The sequence below is a fragment of the Fukomys damarensis genome, unplaced genomic scaffold (assembly GCF_012274545.1).
Source record: "Fukomys damarensis isolate Sample0158 unplaced genomic scaffold, DMR_v1.0_HiC HiC_scaffold_30, whole genome shotgun sequence".
In the NCBI taxonomy this organism is placed as follows: domain Eukaryota; kingdom Metazoa; phylum Chordata; class Mammalia; order Rodentia; family Bathyergidae; genus Fukomys; species Fukomys damarensis.
In genome coordinates, this window is record NW_022900942.1 from 59,524,704 (window position 1) to 59,542,340 (window position 17,637).

At 47.0% G+C, this 17,637-nt stretch overlaps 1 protein-coding gene across 1 annotated transcript in view; it reads left to right on the plus strand.

Moving 5' to 3' along the window:
- The window catches only part of Abhd3 (abhydrolase domain containing 3, phospholipase), a 50,829-nt gene that overhangs the window by 1,938 nt on the left and 31,254 nt on the right, over positions 1-17,637 (plus strand). Inside the window, exons 3-6 of the mRNA XM_033757413.1 lie at positions 19-92; positions 165-328; positions 1,726-1,908; positions 15,570-15,615. Of these exons, the coding sequence (XP_033613304.1) occupies positions 19-92; positions 165-328; positions 1,726-1,908; positions 15,570-15,615 (467 nt within the window). The remainder of the gene's footprint in view (positions 1-18; positions 93-164; positions 329-1,725; positions 1,909-15,569; positions 15,616-17,637) is intronic.

The window sequence follows — 17,637 nt, forward strand, 5'->3', positions numbered from 1 at the left end:
GCCCAGGGACCGGCTGAGCACCGCCTAGACGGCCGCGATCGCGGGTGTCTCGCGTCCGCCTCTCTCCCAGGAGTTGGCTTCGGGGTCTCCGGGTAGGGGCCGGGACTCGGCGGCGGGCGTTCACCCCTTTCCGGACCTCCGCTGATGCCCGGCTTTCCCTGCAGAAGCCGCAGTTAGTGACGGGAGGCGAAAGTTTCGGCCGCTTTCTCCAGGAGCACTGTCCCGTGGTGACGGAAACTTACTACCCGACCGTCTGGTGCTGGGAGAGCCGAGGACAGACGCTGCTGAGGCCTTTCATCACCGCCAAGCCCCCGGTGCTCTACAGGAAGTAGGTGGACGTCCGATGCTGCCAGCTCCCCGTTCTGAATTAATAGAACCTCTGGCTTCAGTACGGAGAGCAGAAACAGGGAAGGAGATGGAAAGCCGGTCTCCTGCCCCATTGAAGCTGCAGGAAAACATTCGGATAGTGCCTTTCCTTTCCTTTCCTTTTTCTTCCTCTTTTGCCCCCTGATGGAAAGGGTTGATTTTCTAGGATGGAGAAGTACCTGGGGTAGCATTTCCCGTTGGTCCTGCGCCTGTCCCGAGGGCACCTTTGGGTGGTAGCACCAGTTCACTGATGTGTGCCAGACAGGGCGCTGTGGGCTTCCTCTCGGCGGCTCCTGTGAGCGCTTCCCGCCGACTGGACACGGAGATGCCTCCTCGGTGAGGCTGTCCTTGAGATGTTAGCCGTGTAGCCGGGAACGTGTAGCCAGGAGACTTAATTATTGATTTCCCTGAGTCATCTGGTGCTTCTGGAGTTTGTTGTTGTTGTTTGTTGTTGCCTGAAATGTGCACGAATTGGGGAAATTGTTAGGTTTATAGATACGATGTAAGAAACGCTTTCTTTAAGAGACAAATTGTGTACTGGACTCTGTGGGGAGGCTACATTACTGAGTCAGAAGAGCTATATTCATAATCAGATCTGCATTTTACGATTCCCTGTTGAGTTAGCTGGGTGACCTCCATCAAATTGGGGTTAAATGCTAGGTATTTCCAGTAACGAGGAAATGATTACATGATAAATATTAGAAGTGCTTTCTTTTCTTCTGCTGTGCTGGGGATCGAACACAAGGATAGGCAGGTGCTCAAATGTTTGAAGGGATTTGAAGTTCATTCTTGTGTATTACCTTTTACTGGGCTGCTGGAAATATGGTACTAATCTTTATAGCATCCTTATGATGAAATAAAGTGATACATAGATGCGTTTGTGTAAGAGTGAATGCTGAATATGTTACTTTGAGATACCAAATAATGGCATATATTTGTAGAATTAAAACCCTAGGGGCAAGGGATTGAGCTCATTGGTTCCATTGCCTGCTTCGCAAGCCCAAGGACCCAAGTTTGATCCCGGGTACCATTAAAAAAAAAACAACAACAACAACAACAAAAAACTAACATTGGGGCCAAGGATTTAGCTCAGTGGTACCACCACCTGCCTTGCAAGTGCAAAGTCCTGAGTTCAATCCCAGGTACCAAAAAAACACCAAAAACCTCTAATATTGGACAGGTGTGGTGGCACATGCCTATAATCCCAGCACTTGGGAAGCTGAGGCAGGAGGATTACTATTGAGTTCAAGGCCAGCCTAAACTGTATGGCAAGATCCTGACTGAAAAAACAAAAAAACTCTAACATTAAGACAACTTGAAACACTTAATGAGTAATGTCTTTGGAATTGTTTCTTTCAGTGAACTTATTAAAACTGTGGATGGAGGACAGATTTCCCTGGACTGGTTTGATAATGATAACAGTGCATATTATATGGATGCCAGCACCAGACCCACCATCTTATTGCTGCCCGGCCTCACTGGAACAAGCAAGGAATCCTATATCCTTCATATGATCCGTCTCAGTGAAGAATTAGGATACAGGTACTGGTGCAAGATATTCTTCCATTTTCCATCTCATTCACCTTCGGTGAAATGCAACTATATCCACACATATGTTTTAGAAATACGTGTTATTTCTTGCATACATAATACATAAAGCAGCCCCTTAAGTTATTCTTTTTCTTTTTCTTTCTTTTTTTTTTTTTTTTTGCCCATGTTACTCTTTTTCTTTGCTTCTTCTTCTTTTTTCAGGAAGGTACATAACAGAATCATCTCACAAGAAATGACACTTAGCCTAGTAGCAGGCACTCGGTACACTTAGGAAGAAGGAGCACAGGAAGTTAGAATCCTGGGGGAATTGGCAGAGGCCCAGGTTGAAGAGCAGTAGACCCCGCAGGAGAGAACAGGGCTTACAAACTCCTGCTAGCTCAACTCCAGTCCCTCTGTATCTGGGCCTTTGATTTGCTAATCTTGTCTCCCTGGCTCAGGTCCCAAGTGTAGAAAATAATCAGAATCAGCTTTTAGGCCGTCCCTGTTTTTCCAGAGGTGCCACCTGAGTGTGCAGGTGCTGTGGCAAAGGGCCAGCTGATGTCACAGCACTCCTGAGTAGCCGCTGTTCGGCTCAGTCACCAGGTACAGTGTCATTTTTGCAAATGACTTAGCAGCTTTGACTTTTGGGCTCAGCTCTGGACTCTTAGGAAAGGGTCGTGGAGGGTCTTATGGCTCGCCAAGAGGGGTGCTGCTCTGTTGTGCCTCGGTATTTGTAGCTGAGGTTATGATTGTAATGGAAAACCCTGCTTTGTCTCTGGAGTCCTATCTTTTGTTAAACTTGAAATACTCGTGTGTGAAAGACCGACGCTGTTTCTGTTAATAAAAGCATTTGGATATAAAGGGAGGAATGCCCCATAGTGAATTCCATTTTAACACATTAACTCTGATTTTTTTTTTTGTACTGGGTCTCGAACTCAGAACCTTGTGCTTGTAAGGCAGGTGTGGTGCCACTGAGCTAAACCCCTGGTTGATCTTTTATAAAGCCTGTTTTGTGAGTTCAAGGCCAGCCTGGACTGCACAGTGAGACCCTGTCTCAAAATATCACACACATGTGAAAAAAAAAGTGCCCAAGCTCATAAGACCTTTTGTACATATCTAAATTGATCCTGGTTTGGGCCTGAGCTATCTCCCAAGGCAAGCTGAATGCATAGTTTGCCGGTGGAGAGCTTAGCATGAGGAAGACCTAGGTTCCATCCCCAGGACCAAGAAAAGAAAAGAAGCAATGTAGTTGAAATGCAAGGACTAAGTCTTGTCAGCCCCAGGTGTGGCCATGGCTTTTGTCCATTTCTTATTAAAGTTGCCAAACGTTATTCCCAAGGTTATGACTACACTGTACGTCAAAGGATTTGGAAGGTTTTAGCTTCCCTCAGGATTAAAATCACCTCTTTTCTGTTGCTTCGGGAGGTACAGAGCTGTGAAATGTTTCCTTGCCTCGAGGCGTATATAGAGGGGAAGGTTGGATGAGTTCATTGTCACCTTGTGCTTGTTTATTTGTTATTTATTTGTGACAGGGTTTGCAGCATTTTGGGCAGCGGGTACTGGGGAATCGAACTCAGGACCTGACGCTGATGAGGCAGGTGGCGGTGACACTGAGCTAAATCCCCAGCCCTCTGACAGGGTTTCTATGTAATGCAGAATGACCTTGAGTTCACAATGTAGCCCACACTGGCCTCAAACTTGAAGCCATCTTCCTGCCTCAGTTTCCTGAGTGCTAGGATTAGAGGCATGCACCACCACATCTGGCCATTGTTAGTTTTTAGAATACATAGCCTGTTTGGTTTCAGGGAGTACTAATATTGAGTCAGTCTGGACTTGTAGGAAGCTGAATCGGTGAAAAAGCCATTGTCAGTAAATTATCAATGACCTTTGGGTCTATCCACATTTGTTATTTATTTTTAGTACTGGTGATCAAACATTTTTTTTTGGTACTGGGGATCGAACTTGGGATCTTGAACTTGCGAGGCAGGCGCTGGAACCACTGAGCTAAATCCCTGGGCCCTGGCGATCAAACTCTTGACCTTTCACTTGTGAGGCAGGCATGGTACCTCTGAGCTAAATCCCCAGCTGTACACATTTATTTTTAACTGCAAAGAGTCTCTTGATCAAGGCTAAAGAGGCTGTATCAGTTAGCTTTTGCTGTGTAACAAACCACCCCAAAGCTGGATGGCTTAAAACAGCAAGCATTCCCCTCACTGTTCTGTGGGTTAGCACCGTGACCGAGCCCAGCTGGGTGGGCCACCTGGTGATGGCTGGGACCATTTGTGGGCCACCACCCTACTTCTCAGAGTGTCATGTGGGTAGGCCAGAGCAGAGGAAGGGAACGACCCCAGTCTGGACAGGAAGCGCTACAAAGCATGATTTCAGTCTCCACAGGGGGCAGGTGGTTTTAAAGACCACTGAGGTAAAGGGCCGGGGATTTAGCTCAGTGGTTCTGCCTCCTGCCTCGCAAGCGCAAGGATCCAAGTTCAATCCCCGGTACCAAAAAAAAAAAAAAAAGACCACCGAGGTAAGACGTAGGTCAGAAAGTTTTCCACAGGCTGGTTGGAGTCCTGAGGAGAAAGAGCAGGAGGATGCGATCATGGCTATAACAGGGCTGGGGGGCAGGACATGCGCAGGCTTGGAGTCAGGCCTGGATGCCCACACTGGAACCGCCACTCACCGGGGGTGAGGGACCCTGGGCGTTCACTGAATTTCCCCATCACAGTTTCTTAGCTTAGTCTCCAGCATGGAGTGGATCTTTAGAAAATGTTTATATCATCCTTCTTTCATCTACTGCTCCCCGGTCAAAACAGAAACCTTTTTATGGTTTCTCTGGGCTGGGTGGCGCATGTCTGTAATCCCAGCTTAAACATGGCCAGGCAGGAGGATAACCATGAGTTCAAGGCCAGCCTGGGCTACGTAGGAGACCGTGTCAGGAGAAGAAACCAAACCAAACTGATTTTCCTTTTAAGTTCTACTTTATTGCGGGTGGCGGGGTGATCATCGCAAGTTCTTTCGGGTCGCCAGCGAACTGTTGATGATGATGAGAAGCGATTTAGAGGCAGGACAGAGCCTGGCTCCCAGCACACAGACAGGTGACACCGAAGAGTTTACCGGTGATGATAGGCAGTTTCTCCTAGACCTGAAAACTAACCAAAGCAATATTTTTCTTCAAAATATTGAGGTCCACTAATTTAAATTAGTGATTGAAGGGACGGAGAGCAGGCTACAGTTCGTACGGCCTGAGGATGACGAGCCTGGGTGTTTGTAGGTTAAGGTGTGCACTGCCCTCCCTCCTTGGGTAAGCACACGGCATGCTGTCTGCTAGACCTGACCCTAGGCGGGAAAATTGCCAAGCCAGATAAATTCTTCCGAATTTACCAATCAGTTAAGCCATCTGGGGGTGGTGGGGAGCCCAGGAGTGTGTTTGGAGAGCCGTCCTTCTGCTGGAAACTAGGGACCAGAAAAAAAGGACGGTGCTACTCTCCAGTAATTTATACCTGTATGACTGAGAACTATTAAAATCTTAGCCGTGTACTTGAAATTCTTTTTTAAAAATCTCCATGCCAGTGTGGTGGTGCACACTTGTAATCCCAGCACCGGGGAGGCTGAGGCAGGAGGATCCCTGCAAATTCAAGACCAGCCTAGGCAACCTTGTGAATTCAAACCCAGCCTGAGCTATATAATGAGACCTTGTCTCAAAATCATTCAAGGGCTGGGGATTTAGCTCAGTGGTTCTGGTGCCTGCCTTGCAAGGACAAGGTCCCAAGTTCGATCCCTGGTACCAAAGGAAAAAACAAAATCAGTAGGGCCAGGGATTTAGCTTAATAGCACCACGCCTGCCTCGCAAGCATAAGGTCCTGAGTTCAATGCCCAGTACCACAAAAAAAAAAAAAAAAAAAAAAAAAAAAAAAAAGAAGAAGAAGAAAGAAAATCAGTCAGTCTCTATTCAAGCCAGTGCAGTGGTGAGTCTGAAGTCTGTCCTGCTACTTGGGGGGCTGAGGCAGGAGGGTCTCTGGAGCCAAGGATTTCAGGACCAACCTGAAACTGAGACAGTGAGACACTGTCTTAAAAACAAAACAAACGAAACAAAACTCCATTCAGAAGCATAGCTTAATTGGTATTGTTTTATGTACCTGAATAATATCCTATTTTCTTAATCTTTCTCCTATCTCTGAATTAATTTCAAATACTAAAACAGAAACAAGGAGAAAAACGGTAACTCTGACAACATCTGGATTATCTTTTACCTTGGCCTTTTTTTAAAGCTCCTGTGCCATCGTATTCCACCCCTGCTAAGATTAAGAAATGACCCGTCCTGTATTATATAACAGTGAGTGTGCTGGCATCTGGGTCAGTCACTATGTATTTTGGTGCTGTACAGTACAGGGTCGGAACCTATATTCCCAAGGAGCGTGCAGTCTAGTGGAAGTGACAGGAAGGGTGCCCTTAGAAAATCTGCATTAGAAAGAACCGGGATTGGATGCAAAGGATAGAAAACTCAAATGACAGCAACTTAAACAAGATCTGATTTATATCTCCCCTGTGGAAAAAAAATTGAAGGCGGGCGACAGCTTGTCTGGTGCGCTGTCTTTGGTTCCAAGAACCCAGGCCTCCGAGCCCGTGGATTCTTGAGCTGTAGCTATGGCACTTGCATTTCAGCAAGAAAGGGGGAGAATAAGAGGGGAGTAAAAAATGCATCGTCCTCGGGCCGGGATTTAGCTCAATGGTGCTGCCACCTGCCTTGTAAGCACAAGGTCCTGAGTTCGATCCTTGGTACCCCCCCCAAAAAAAACTATAATAATAATAATAATAATAAATATACCATCCTCAGCCAGGTATAGTGGTTCACGCCTGTAATCGTAGCACTCGAGAGGCTGAGGCAGGAGGATCGCAGCAAGTTCAAGACCAGCCTGAACTACATGAGGAGGCTTTATCTCAAAAAAAAAAAAATCATCCTTTAAGTATTTAGACCCAAGGGGCCAGGGTTGTGCTTAGTGCCAGAGCACAAGCCTATCACATGGGGGCCCTGGCTTTAACCTCCAGCAGCAAAAAAAAAAAAAAAAAAAAAAAAAATGCAGGCCCAGCAAATGTGCGCATACCTTTTGCTTACATAACTTCAACCCCTTGTAACTGCAAGGGAAGCTTGAAACTATGTGGGGCAACCATGCACCGACGTGGGCTGTTACTGAAGAGGGTGTGACTGCCAGAGAAACCGCAGCCTCCACGCACCCACACCCCCACGGGGTCTGCGGCCAGGGTGCACATTTGGTACGTCGGACAGCAGGGGAGAGAATGGGAGAGTTGTTGGAAGAGGAAGGGGCCAGCTGAGAGATCTTTCACCATTGTAGATGTGTATTTCGAGAGATTTTTTCTTTTTTTGCCCCTTTGTGTCCACTCTTGCTAGAGAAAGGCCTGATGTTTGTGTAGTTTGGTGGGGTCGAAGCCTTCCTCCACACTGCAGACCCCTCCTGCGGTGCTTACCAAAGGTGCTGCTGCCCGTTCTCCATCTTTTGTTTTTTTTTTTTGATACAGGGGATAGAACTTGGGACCTTGTGCTTATGAGGCAGGCGGCTGAACCCTTGAGCTAAATCCCTGGCCCTATTTTCCATTACTGTTGGAAAATGAAAATGGGAGGTGATTTAGAAACTGGCTAAGATACAACTGCTTTGATTTTTGCTTTGCTTGTCTGTTTGAGACAGGGTTTGGCTGCACTGCCCAGACCGGGCTGGACTCCTGGGCTCAGTCATCCTCCTGAGCTCCGAGATGTGAGTGCACGCACCCCTATGCCTGGTCTTTAGATTTTTTTCCTTCTTGCCTTTTCTTTCTCCTTCTTTTCTTCTTCATTTTGTTCCTCCTTTGTTTTATCTTTTTCTTTTCCTTCCTTCGTTTTCACTTGTGGTTTCTGAGGTTGAACCCAGTGCCTCATGCATGGCAGCAAGCACTCTGCCCTGAGCTGCTTGTCCAGCCTGGCTGTCTTTAAACGTTTCTTTCGGCTTTGGAATCTGGGCCTAAGAGTTGTTATTTAGGGGAAGCAGCGGCCATAGCTCCGTGCAGCTTTCAGGGGTTCCTGGAGAGGAAGGAGAAGAGGTCAGGGAGGAGACCCCGGCAGGGAACAAGAAGTGAGGTCCTGACGACCTCACTGCCATGTAAAAGCCGTGTCTTAGATGAGAAAGTATTTTACATTAACACTAGCGTATTTTTATCTTAGTAGCTCATTCTTTTGTTGTTAAAATAATTTAAAAATAGTAATTTGGTTTTTAAAATGTAGGGGGTAAGGCTGTTAACTGATTCTTTCCAGGGCTCGCCTCATTAAGTAATGTGCATTAGAAAGCTGGGAATGAGAATTCATCCTTTTTAGAGAGATTCTGGAAAGAGTTTCGATGGTCCTGAGGAGGTTCTGGTTCTCTAGGGAACTCATTGTTAGTTGTTCCCCTACAGAACCACGCTGCAGTGAACGAGCGTTCAAGGACAAAGCTCTCTTTATCAGAGTCAGTGTTCCAGGAGGGGCACCCCATGTCCAGAACTCCCGTCCGCCTTGGAGAAAGAGATTTGGATGTTACCAGCTTAGATGGCACAGGCAACAGCGCACTTGAGTGGATTCTGATCCCAGCCCCATCGCACAGCACTTGTGTGTTGGGGGACAAGTCACTGAGTTTTCTGTGCCTTGGTTTTCCATCTGTGGTGATACCTTATACCTCTTATGGTTGTGAGGATCTCTGAAGTGTAGATGAAAAACACAGACTGGTACCTGGCCCATCACAAACGTTTAAAAAGAACTGTATATAAAGCCAGACACAGAGGTGAACACCTGTCACCCCAGCACTCTGGTAGGGTGAGGCGGGAGGATAGCACATTCAAACCCCACCTGGGCAGCTTAGCACCTTAGCAAGACGCTGTCTCCAAATAAAAGATTAAGAAAGGCCGGGCGTTGCACATGCCTGTAATCCCAGCACTCGGGAGGCTGAGGCAGGAGAATCACTGTGAGTTCGATACCAGCCTGGGCTACATAGTGAGTTCCTGGTCAGTCTCAACTACACAGTGAGACCCTGTCTCAAAAAACAAAAAAAACAAAAAAAAAAAAAAAAAAAAAAAAAAAAAAAAAAAAAAAAAAAGATTAAGAAAGAGCTGTAGGGGCTGGGGATTTAGCTCAGTGGTTTTGCTGCCTGCCTTGCAAGCGCAAGGTCCCAAGTTAATCCCTGATACCAAAGGAAAAAAGAAAAAGAAAGAGCTGTCAGTGTAGCTCAGTGTGAAAGCCCTGGGTTTAATCTCGGGTACAAATTTTTTTAAAAATTAGATATGAAATCTACAGGAGAGAATCCGGGCCATTGTCTGGCTTGGGAAGAACCTCGTTACTCTAGTCTGGTGAGACAGAAATGAGAGGCTTACTGTGCAGGTCTGTGGCCAGGAACCTCAGCGTCCTAGAGACGGCGCCTCTACCGGCCAGGTGCTCGCTGGTCCAGGGAGTGGGAGTAGACGCCCTGTGAAGGCAGAGGGGCCCCTGCATCTACCTCACCCCATCACACTCAGCTGTGACTGAGGAAGGTGAGGTCCCCAGTGGGGACTCAGCACTAAAACTCGCGTAGGTACAGAGAACTCCCCGTTCTTCTGCCAGGTATTAAGTGGCCCGCCTCTGTTAAAAATTTCAGAGACACAAAACACTCACTTTATTCAAGCGAGTAAAAACAAATAGGAGACCTGAGAACACAGCCAAGCACATTTTAGGATCAGAGTGGGGGTTCCAAAAAAATAGGGTAGGTGATCACTGAAAGAGAATCCCGCCCCCAACCAGCACTGGACCTAAACCCAGGGCTTTGCATGCTAGGCAGGAGCTCCTGTGCTGAGCTACATCCCCGGACCTTTTATTTATTTTATTTTATTTTATTTTTTGTTTTGTTTTGGGTTTTTTTTGTTTTGTTTTGTTTTTTTTTTGGTACCGGGGATCGAACTTGGGTCCTTGCGCTTGCAAGGCAGGCCACCGAACCTGAGCTAAATCCCCGGCCCTCTTATGACTCTTTTCTAGTAGACATTGTTTTTAAAACATTATGCCTGAAAAATAAACTGCATTTATTAAATATTAATTTGCCAGCCAGGCATGGTGACACCTGCCTGTGATCCCAGCACTTAGGAGGCTGAGGCAGGAGGATAGCTGCAAGTCTGAGGCAAGCCTGGGCTACATAGTGAAACCCTATCTCAAGAAAACAAACAGAAAAAAACAAATTAAATTGCCACACATCTTTTTTCTCAATTTTAATTTTTATTAGTGCTGTGCACGTCTGCATGATGATCAGGTTCCTTGTGGGGAGTTGGCAAGCATCTTAATTCTTTTTCATCCCTTCCCCTCTCCTCCCCTGAGCTCTTGGCCCCTTCCCATTTGGAATAGACCTTTGGGTAGTGTTTCACAAATCGCCAAGAGGCTATTTTTCCAATCTCTGTTCCCCTTCATCCTTAAGCCAGAGGTGCAATTTACAAATCCAGCAATTTTCAAATTTCATATATTTTACTGTTTTAGAATTTCTATATTTATTTGTTTGTTTTTGAGGTGCTGGGGATCAAGACCAGAACCCTGTACATGCTAAGCCTGCACTCTTATCACTGAGCTACACCCCCGGGCCCTTAGAATTTTCTTTTTTAAAGCTGGGGATTTAGCCCAGTGGCACCGCGTGGGCCTCACAAGCGCAAGGTCCTGAGTTCGATCCCCATACCAAAGAAATAAAAGAATTTTCGTTCTTAATACTCCTATTCCTCTGCTAAGAGTTCCTCTGCTTCCAGTTCTTTGCTTTGCGCCTTTATGTCCTGGCGCATTGTTCTCAGAGCTGCATGAAAGCCTCATGTGCTGACTCCGCTGTCTGGCCCACCCCACGACGGGGTCTCATCTCGAATCTGGGCCGCGTCCTCCCGTTCCTTCATGGTCTGGGCTCTTTGAGTTGTGCTGTGGATGCCTGAATGACCCATGTAGAGAGTGATTTTGGTTTGTTTCATCACACAGTTTGGCTAAACTCAAACTTCCTGCTCTGTTTCCACTGGAACCTTTAAAATCTGTTGCATTTTTTTAGCTTTACTGGGCTGCACGGCGTCTGCCTCGCACCTGACCCAGTGAGGGCTTCAGCCAAGACAAGGACCTGGTTCTCACCCCAAATTTAGGGCTGTCCTGAGTCCTCATTCTGAGACTCCCATCTCATCCCCAGCTCTCTTAGGGGCCCCAACCTCTGCTCTCCATTTCTTCAAGCCTTGAAGCTGGAGACAGAGCTCAGCAAGAGAGCATTTGCCTCCTTGGTTTGATGCCCAGCACTAAGGAAGGTCATGCATTCTTGTTATCCTAGCCCTTGGGAGGCTGATGCAGGAGGGTTATGAATTCAAGGCCAGCCTGGGCTGTGTAAGAAGACTCTGTTTCAAAAAAACAAAAAATGGAGGACACTATGCCCATCTATAAGACTAAACATTTCTATTGGCCTTTTATCAAAAAATGAGTAACACTGCCAGGCTTGGTGGTGCACGCCTGTAATCCCAGCATTTGGGAGTCTGAGGCAGGAGGATCGCTGTGAGTTTGAGACCAGCCTGGGCTACATAGTGAGTTCCAAAACCAGCTACTGCCTCCCTCAGTCCAGAAAAGTAAAAACATGCCAGGCATGGTGGTGCTTGCCTAGAATCCCAGCACTCAGGAGGCTGAGGAAGGAGGGTCACCATGAATTGGAGGCCAGCCTGAACTACACAGTGAGACCAGGAAAAACAAAAACAAGAAAACCCAGGACAGAAAGTCACGCAAATACGAAAGCAATGCCCCATCCTCTTCCTTCACTCCAGGGGTGCACAGTTCCTGCCTGCTCCTTGGGCTGCTCTCGGCCGCCTGACTGTGGCGTCAGGAGTCTGTGGCTAGTACCCTGCAGAAGGCTGGCCTGCCACGTCTGCCTGGACCGTGCTGAGGCAGAACCTCTTTGTTGCGATGCCCGCCTGGGTTCTAACCTCCTCGTCCGTCGTGTTATTCCCTTGTATGTAGCTGTTGTCTTCCCCCTTAGAACGTCTCACGTTCCCACGTCTCAGCACGAGACCTGCCTCCTTTTCCACAGAACCCCTCCGATCACCTCGGCCCACCCCGACTCGAAGGGCCCCACGCTGCCGTGCCCGTTGCCCCCTTTAGTCGCTCAGCCCACCCTGTGCTCGCAGCTTTTCAGTGGGCCAGATGCTGCTGTCCTGGGCGGGAACCCCTGTTCCTGTTCGCCTTCTTTCCCGCAGGGTCAGTGGACGTTCTTTTAGGAAGTTTGAATTAATGGCTGTTCTAATCCTGTGCGCGTGTGAAACGCTTAGAACGTTACCTGGCCGGTAGTGAAGAGAAACGGTGAACGTTTTGTTACTGTTTTTACCCGAGCGCAGAGTCATATGAATCGCTGAGCCCTGCACGCTCCTGTCTCCACCCTTTACTGATTGTTTCTATCATTAGATTCAAACCCTTGAGGAAACCTAAAACTGGAGAGTCAAGGATTTAGCTCAGTGGTTCAGCCGCCTTCCCTGGGTCCCAAGTTCAATCCCCGGTATCAAACAAACACAAAAAGACACCTAAAACTAGAAAATATGTAAGACTGTCTGATAAAATCCCCATATATTCATTTAATTTTTTTTAAATCTTTCTGAGACAGGATCTCACTGCGTAGCCCCAGATTGGCCTCAAACACATGGTGATCTTCCTGCCTTAGCCTCCCCGTGTGCTGGGATCATCTGGGCCCCGTCACGCCCCGCTGAAGCCCCTCATAGCACAGATCTGGAAGTGAGGCTCGGAGAGGCATCCTGCCCTCTGCCCTCCTGTGTTGTCCTTGGGTGTCCTTGGGGGCCTGTGCCCGCGTGTGACAGGAAAATCCACCCCTGCTCTTGGGGCTCTGGTCTGTCCCACGGTTGCAGTGCTTCTTGACGTGCCTGCGCTTACTGGACTGTGGGCAGCAGAGGCCAGAGATGTTGCCGGACATCTTCGGGAGCGCAGGATGGCCAGACTACACAGAATATTTGGTCTGCAGCGGCAGCAGCGCTGGGCACGAAGAAGCCTTTCATTCATCGCTTGCCCAGTCCTGTATTCCTGTTAGGCGGTGGCTGAGGCTGAGGTGGGAGCATGGGTGTGTATGTCCTGGTCTCCCCACCACCCTTCAGGATGCCCTGGACAGAGCCCAGTGCCTCACTCCTGCTGGGAAAGGACTCTGCCACTGAACCACACCGCCCCCACACCTTATAAATAAAGCTAGCAGTGTTCAGGGGTGGAAGCTCAACGCTCTGCAATCCTCATCACTTCCCAAAGGCCCCAACTCTGAATGTGGTAATGGAGCTAGGCATGTGGCACACACCTGTAACCCCAGCACTCAGGAGACTGAGGCAGGAGGATCCCCCTAAGTTTGAGGGCAACCTGGGCTGCACAGTGAGACCCTGTATCAGAAAACCAAAAATATGGGCCTGAGATTTAGCTCAGTGGTGCCGCTGCCTGCCTCGAAAGCTCAAGGTCCCGAGTTTGATCCCTGGTACCAAAAAAAGAAAAGAAAAGAAAACCAAAAATAAATAAGATAATGGAATTAAGTTTCCAGCCTCTTCCTACCTCACAATGGGGATTAAATTTCAGCTCATGAACCCTTAGGAGTCACACTCGTATCATCTCAAAACCACAGCACCTGGTTAACAACTTCTGTTGTTCCAGAAAGTTCTTCATGTCAGATTAATGCTTTGATATTTGTTCTCTTTATTTCTACTTTCTTGGTTTTGATAAGAAATTTTAAATAGCCAAAATATGTAGGAAAAAATGCCAGTTTTTCAGACCGCCTTATCTCATCTGCACCCCTTTCAGGCCCTTGACTTGCTGTGGAGCTGTTTGAAGAGCACTGCTGCATGCAGGGACCCAGGCTCCTCAGTGCCTTAGAATAGGACTTCAGGTCTGTGTCGCTAGGGGAGCAGACAGCTTGCTGTCACCAGCTGGAGGCAGGAAGGGGCGGAGCTGTAGTCCCCCAACCCCCACCCTGGGCTGTGGGGTCCTCAGCCTTCCTTACCCCTATGCGCATGCGCTAGGCTAGAGATCACCTCAGTGACCCCCAGGACTGGACCTAGGACCTGGAGAGACCTGGATGGAGCCAGCTCCTCCTCTAACAAGAGACCCAGAGCTCAGACCCACTTCTCAGAGTGGCCTGGAGGCAGGTGCAGATCCCCGGGCTGCAGGGTGGAGGAAAATCCCAGGTCTGGGCAGCTTTTCCGTTCCCTTCCCTTGCTCTGTTGCCCCCTCTCAGCGGCAGGCACCTGATGACCTCTTGCTCCGGAAGCCACTTCAAACCTTACTTAATGTTTGCACCCTAAAAGTGATTCTTACCTGAGAAGGAGCTTGGGGTTCAAGTGTGACACGGGTACTTATGCAAGGGGATATACGAGGCCATGTTAAATCTTGTGAATGGCTAGGCTGTCTTGCCATTCTTTGTAGCAAAATAATATCGAAGAGTAACCTCAGGCGGGGTGGGTGGCGTGCACCTATAGTTTCAGTTACTCCGTAGAGGCTGAGGCAGGAGGATCACAGGTTTGAGTCCAGCCTGAGCATCGTAGCCAGACTGTTGCAGCGTTTTTAAAAAGATTGGGGCTGTAGCCAGTGATCAAGGGCGTCCCTAGCTCAATCCCCAGTACCATGGATGTAGTTTCAGTGTAAGTGACTCGATAAAGTGTCATATTTGTAGGTTTTTCTGAAAATCGTATTCTGAGACTTGAAACAACAGTTGTTTTTTTTTTCTCCGTATGGTGTTTCAGACACAAGAAAGAGTTGCTTTGCAGAAACACATCCTGAGGACACATTGACGAGGTATCAGGCCTTGAAAGCTGGCTCTGGAGAGGAGTCAGCTGTCCCTGTTCTGCAGGCCGGTGAGCTCACTGGTGCTCCAAACCTGCACACCAGGGTCAGCAGTGCGTGGACGGAGGGGAGCCGAATCCTGACTGATCGATAAGTAAACAGAGGGGAGCAAACAGAATGCTAAAGGACATCAAACACACGGAGGACGGCAGGATTTTGTCCCACAAATGACAAAACATACAGGCAGGGTCATGGTTACCTGAGAGCCAGCGGGAGCTCAGCATTGGAAGCAAAGAGTAACCCTTCAAAGCCACTTTGACCGCTGCTGCTAAGGGCTGAGGCCTCAGATCCTGGATTTGTCCAGGAGATGGCAAACAAGACAGCAGGGAGCACCTGTGACCCTGGTGGCCTCCTGCCAAGCCGCCCCACGGGGGTGAAATGCTGGTCGCTGAGTGCTGAGCTACTAGAAACAGAGCGATTTCTTAACATATCAAGAGATCTTAATAATGCCACTTATCTGAAGCAAAAACACCGAAATCGTTTTAGTAAGACTTATCAGAGACCCCGGTTTATGCAGAGAGGGAATTGTAAAATTTCTGGGGTTTTGGAAGGAAGAATTTGCTCACCTCAATGTATAGTTTTCTGATTTGAATCTTCATGTTGAATTTAAGCAACTGGAACTGTTTTTTAGTGCATGTAGATGAAGTTGTTGAACATCATCAGGTCTGTAGATCAGATTTTTTAAGTCCTTTACTGCTGTAAATCAGTGTCAGGAAGATCATTTTATAGTACATCATGAACAAGGATCGTGTGTAGAAATAACGTGACTTTCTTGATCTTTAGATGTGTGTATGTTGGTTTTTTTTTTTTTTTTTAGATGTGTGGTTTTTAACAACAGAGGAGTGGCGGGAGAGAATCTCTTGGTAAGTAAATTTAAATGACAAAAGTCTCAATATTTTAAATAAACATTTCCAGTTTTATGATTAAAAAGTATGTTCCAGCCAGGTATGTAGCTCAGTGGTGCTGTGCTGCCTTGCAAGTACAAAATCGTGAGTTCAATCCCCTGTATCGGGAAAAAAGGATGTTCCTTTTTATTTAAAATAATTATTTTAGGGCCAGGGATTTGGCTCAGTGGTTCCACTGCCTGCCTTGCAAGCACAAGGACCTGAGTTCAATCCCCAGTACCCAAAAAGTAAATAAATAAATAAATAATAAAATAAAATAATTATTGTACTGTTTATGTAAGGCATGCGAGTTCATAGCAGAAAAATAAAGATAAGAAACAAAAGAGGAGCCTGGTGTGGTGGTGCACACCTGTAGTCCCAGCACTCGGAAGGCTGAGGCAGGAGGATCGCTGAGTGTTTGAGACCAGCCTGGGCTACATAGTGAGTTCCAGGTCAGTCTCAACTACACAGTAAGACCCTGTCTCAAAAAACAACAACAACAAAAGAAAAAAAAGAGGAAATTTACAAGAGTCATATTACAAAACCAGAGAGTTCCTTAGTCTGCGTTAATTCAATCACATGTACATGTATATATGTAATATACTTGTTTTTTGGGGGGGTACCCGGGATTGAACTCGGGTCCTTGTTCCTACAAGGCAGGAGGCAGAACCACTGAGCTAAATCCCTGGCCCTATATTTTTAGAAAAATTAAGATTCTATTTTATAATAACTTTTCTGCTTATACTGTATTCTAACACAATAGATATTCATCCACATCATTTTTAATTCAAAACACTTTAAAAAAATGAACCAGTACAGCCATGCATGATAGCGCACACCTCTAATCCCAGCACTTGGGAGGCTGAGGCAAGAGGATCACCAAGAATTCAGTGCCAGGTTGGGCTTCATAGTGACTTCAAAGCTAGCCTGGACTACATAGGGAAGCCCTCTCTCAAACAAACAAAATCTCACTCTCTCTGATCTTTAAACTTGTGAGTTAGGCAAATGTGGTTGCTTATACCTGTAATCCCAGCACTTGGGAGGCTGAGGCAGGAGGATTGCTGCAAATTTGAGGCCAGCCTGAGCTACATAGTGAGTTCAAGGCCAACTGCATGTCAAGACCCTGTCTCAAAAAAAAGAACAAATTAAAAATTATGTATATTGGAATGAGAAATGGTACACTTGTGTTGAAATGTTCTTAACAGTTTTTTGGGGGAGTGGATTAGGAATCAAACTCAGAGCCTTGCACTTGTGAGGCAGGCACGGTGCTACTGAACTAAATCCCTGGCCCTTGTTCTTACAGTTTTTTGACTGACTTTTTGTCCCTTGCCACTTGGACAGGTCAAAGGTAATTGTACTAGAAATGTTGAGTCATTAATAAGAATGACAAGAGTATGAATAATTAGCCAGCCAGGCCGCAATGACACACACCTGTAATCCCAGTCCTTGAGGCTGAAGCTACAGGGTAAGCTCAAGGCCAGCCTGAACCCTGTCTCAAAATAAATAGATAAATAAATAAGACTAAATAATTAAGTCATGAGGCAATAAAAAGTCATGTCAAGGGCTGGGGATTTAGCTCAGTGATTCCAGCCCCTGCCTCACAAGCGCAAGGTCCTGAGTTTGATGCCTGGTACCAGAAACAAAGCAAAACAAAACAAACAAAAAGTCACATGTCACAAGTATTGGCTCTGCAGGAATTTGAGAGGGAAACGCCTCTTGTACTTTGCTTTACAAGCCTTGGTCCCCCGCGAGAATCAGAATCAATATTGATAAGATTTCAGAAACACAAGCTAAAGTGTTTATAGTCTTCCCCCAGTGTCTTACAATGAATAGTTTTATGGGAAGGTTCTCATTCAGAATCTTGTAGACAGTACTCTAAAAGAAAGGACTTGAAAGCCAGGCATGGTGGCCTATATAATCTCAGTGTTCAGGAGGCTGAGGCAAGAGGATTGCTGCAAGTTGGAGGCCTGGGTTCCACAGTGAGTCCAATTCTCTCTCTCT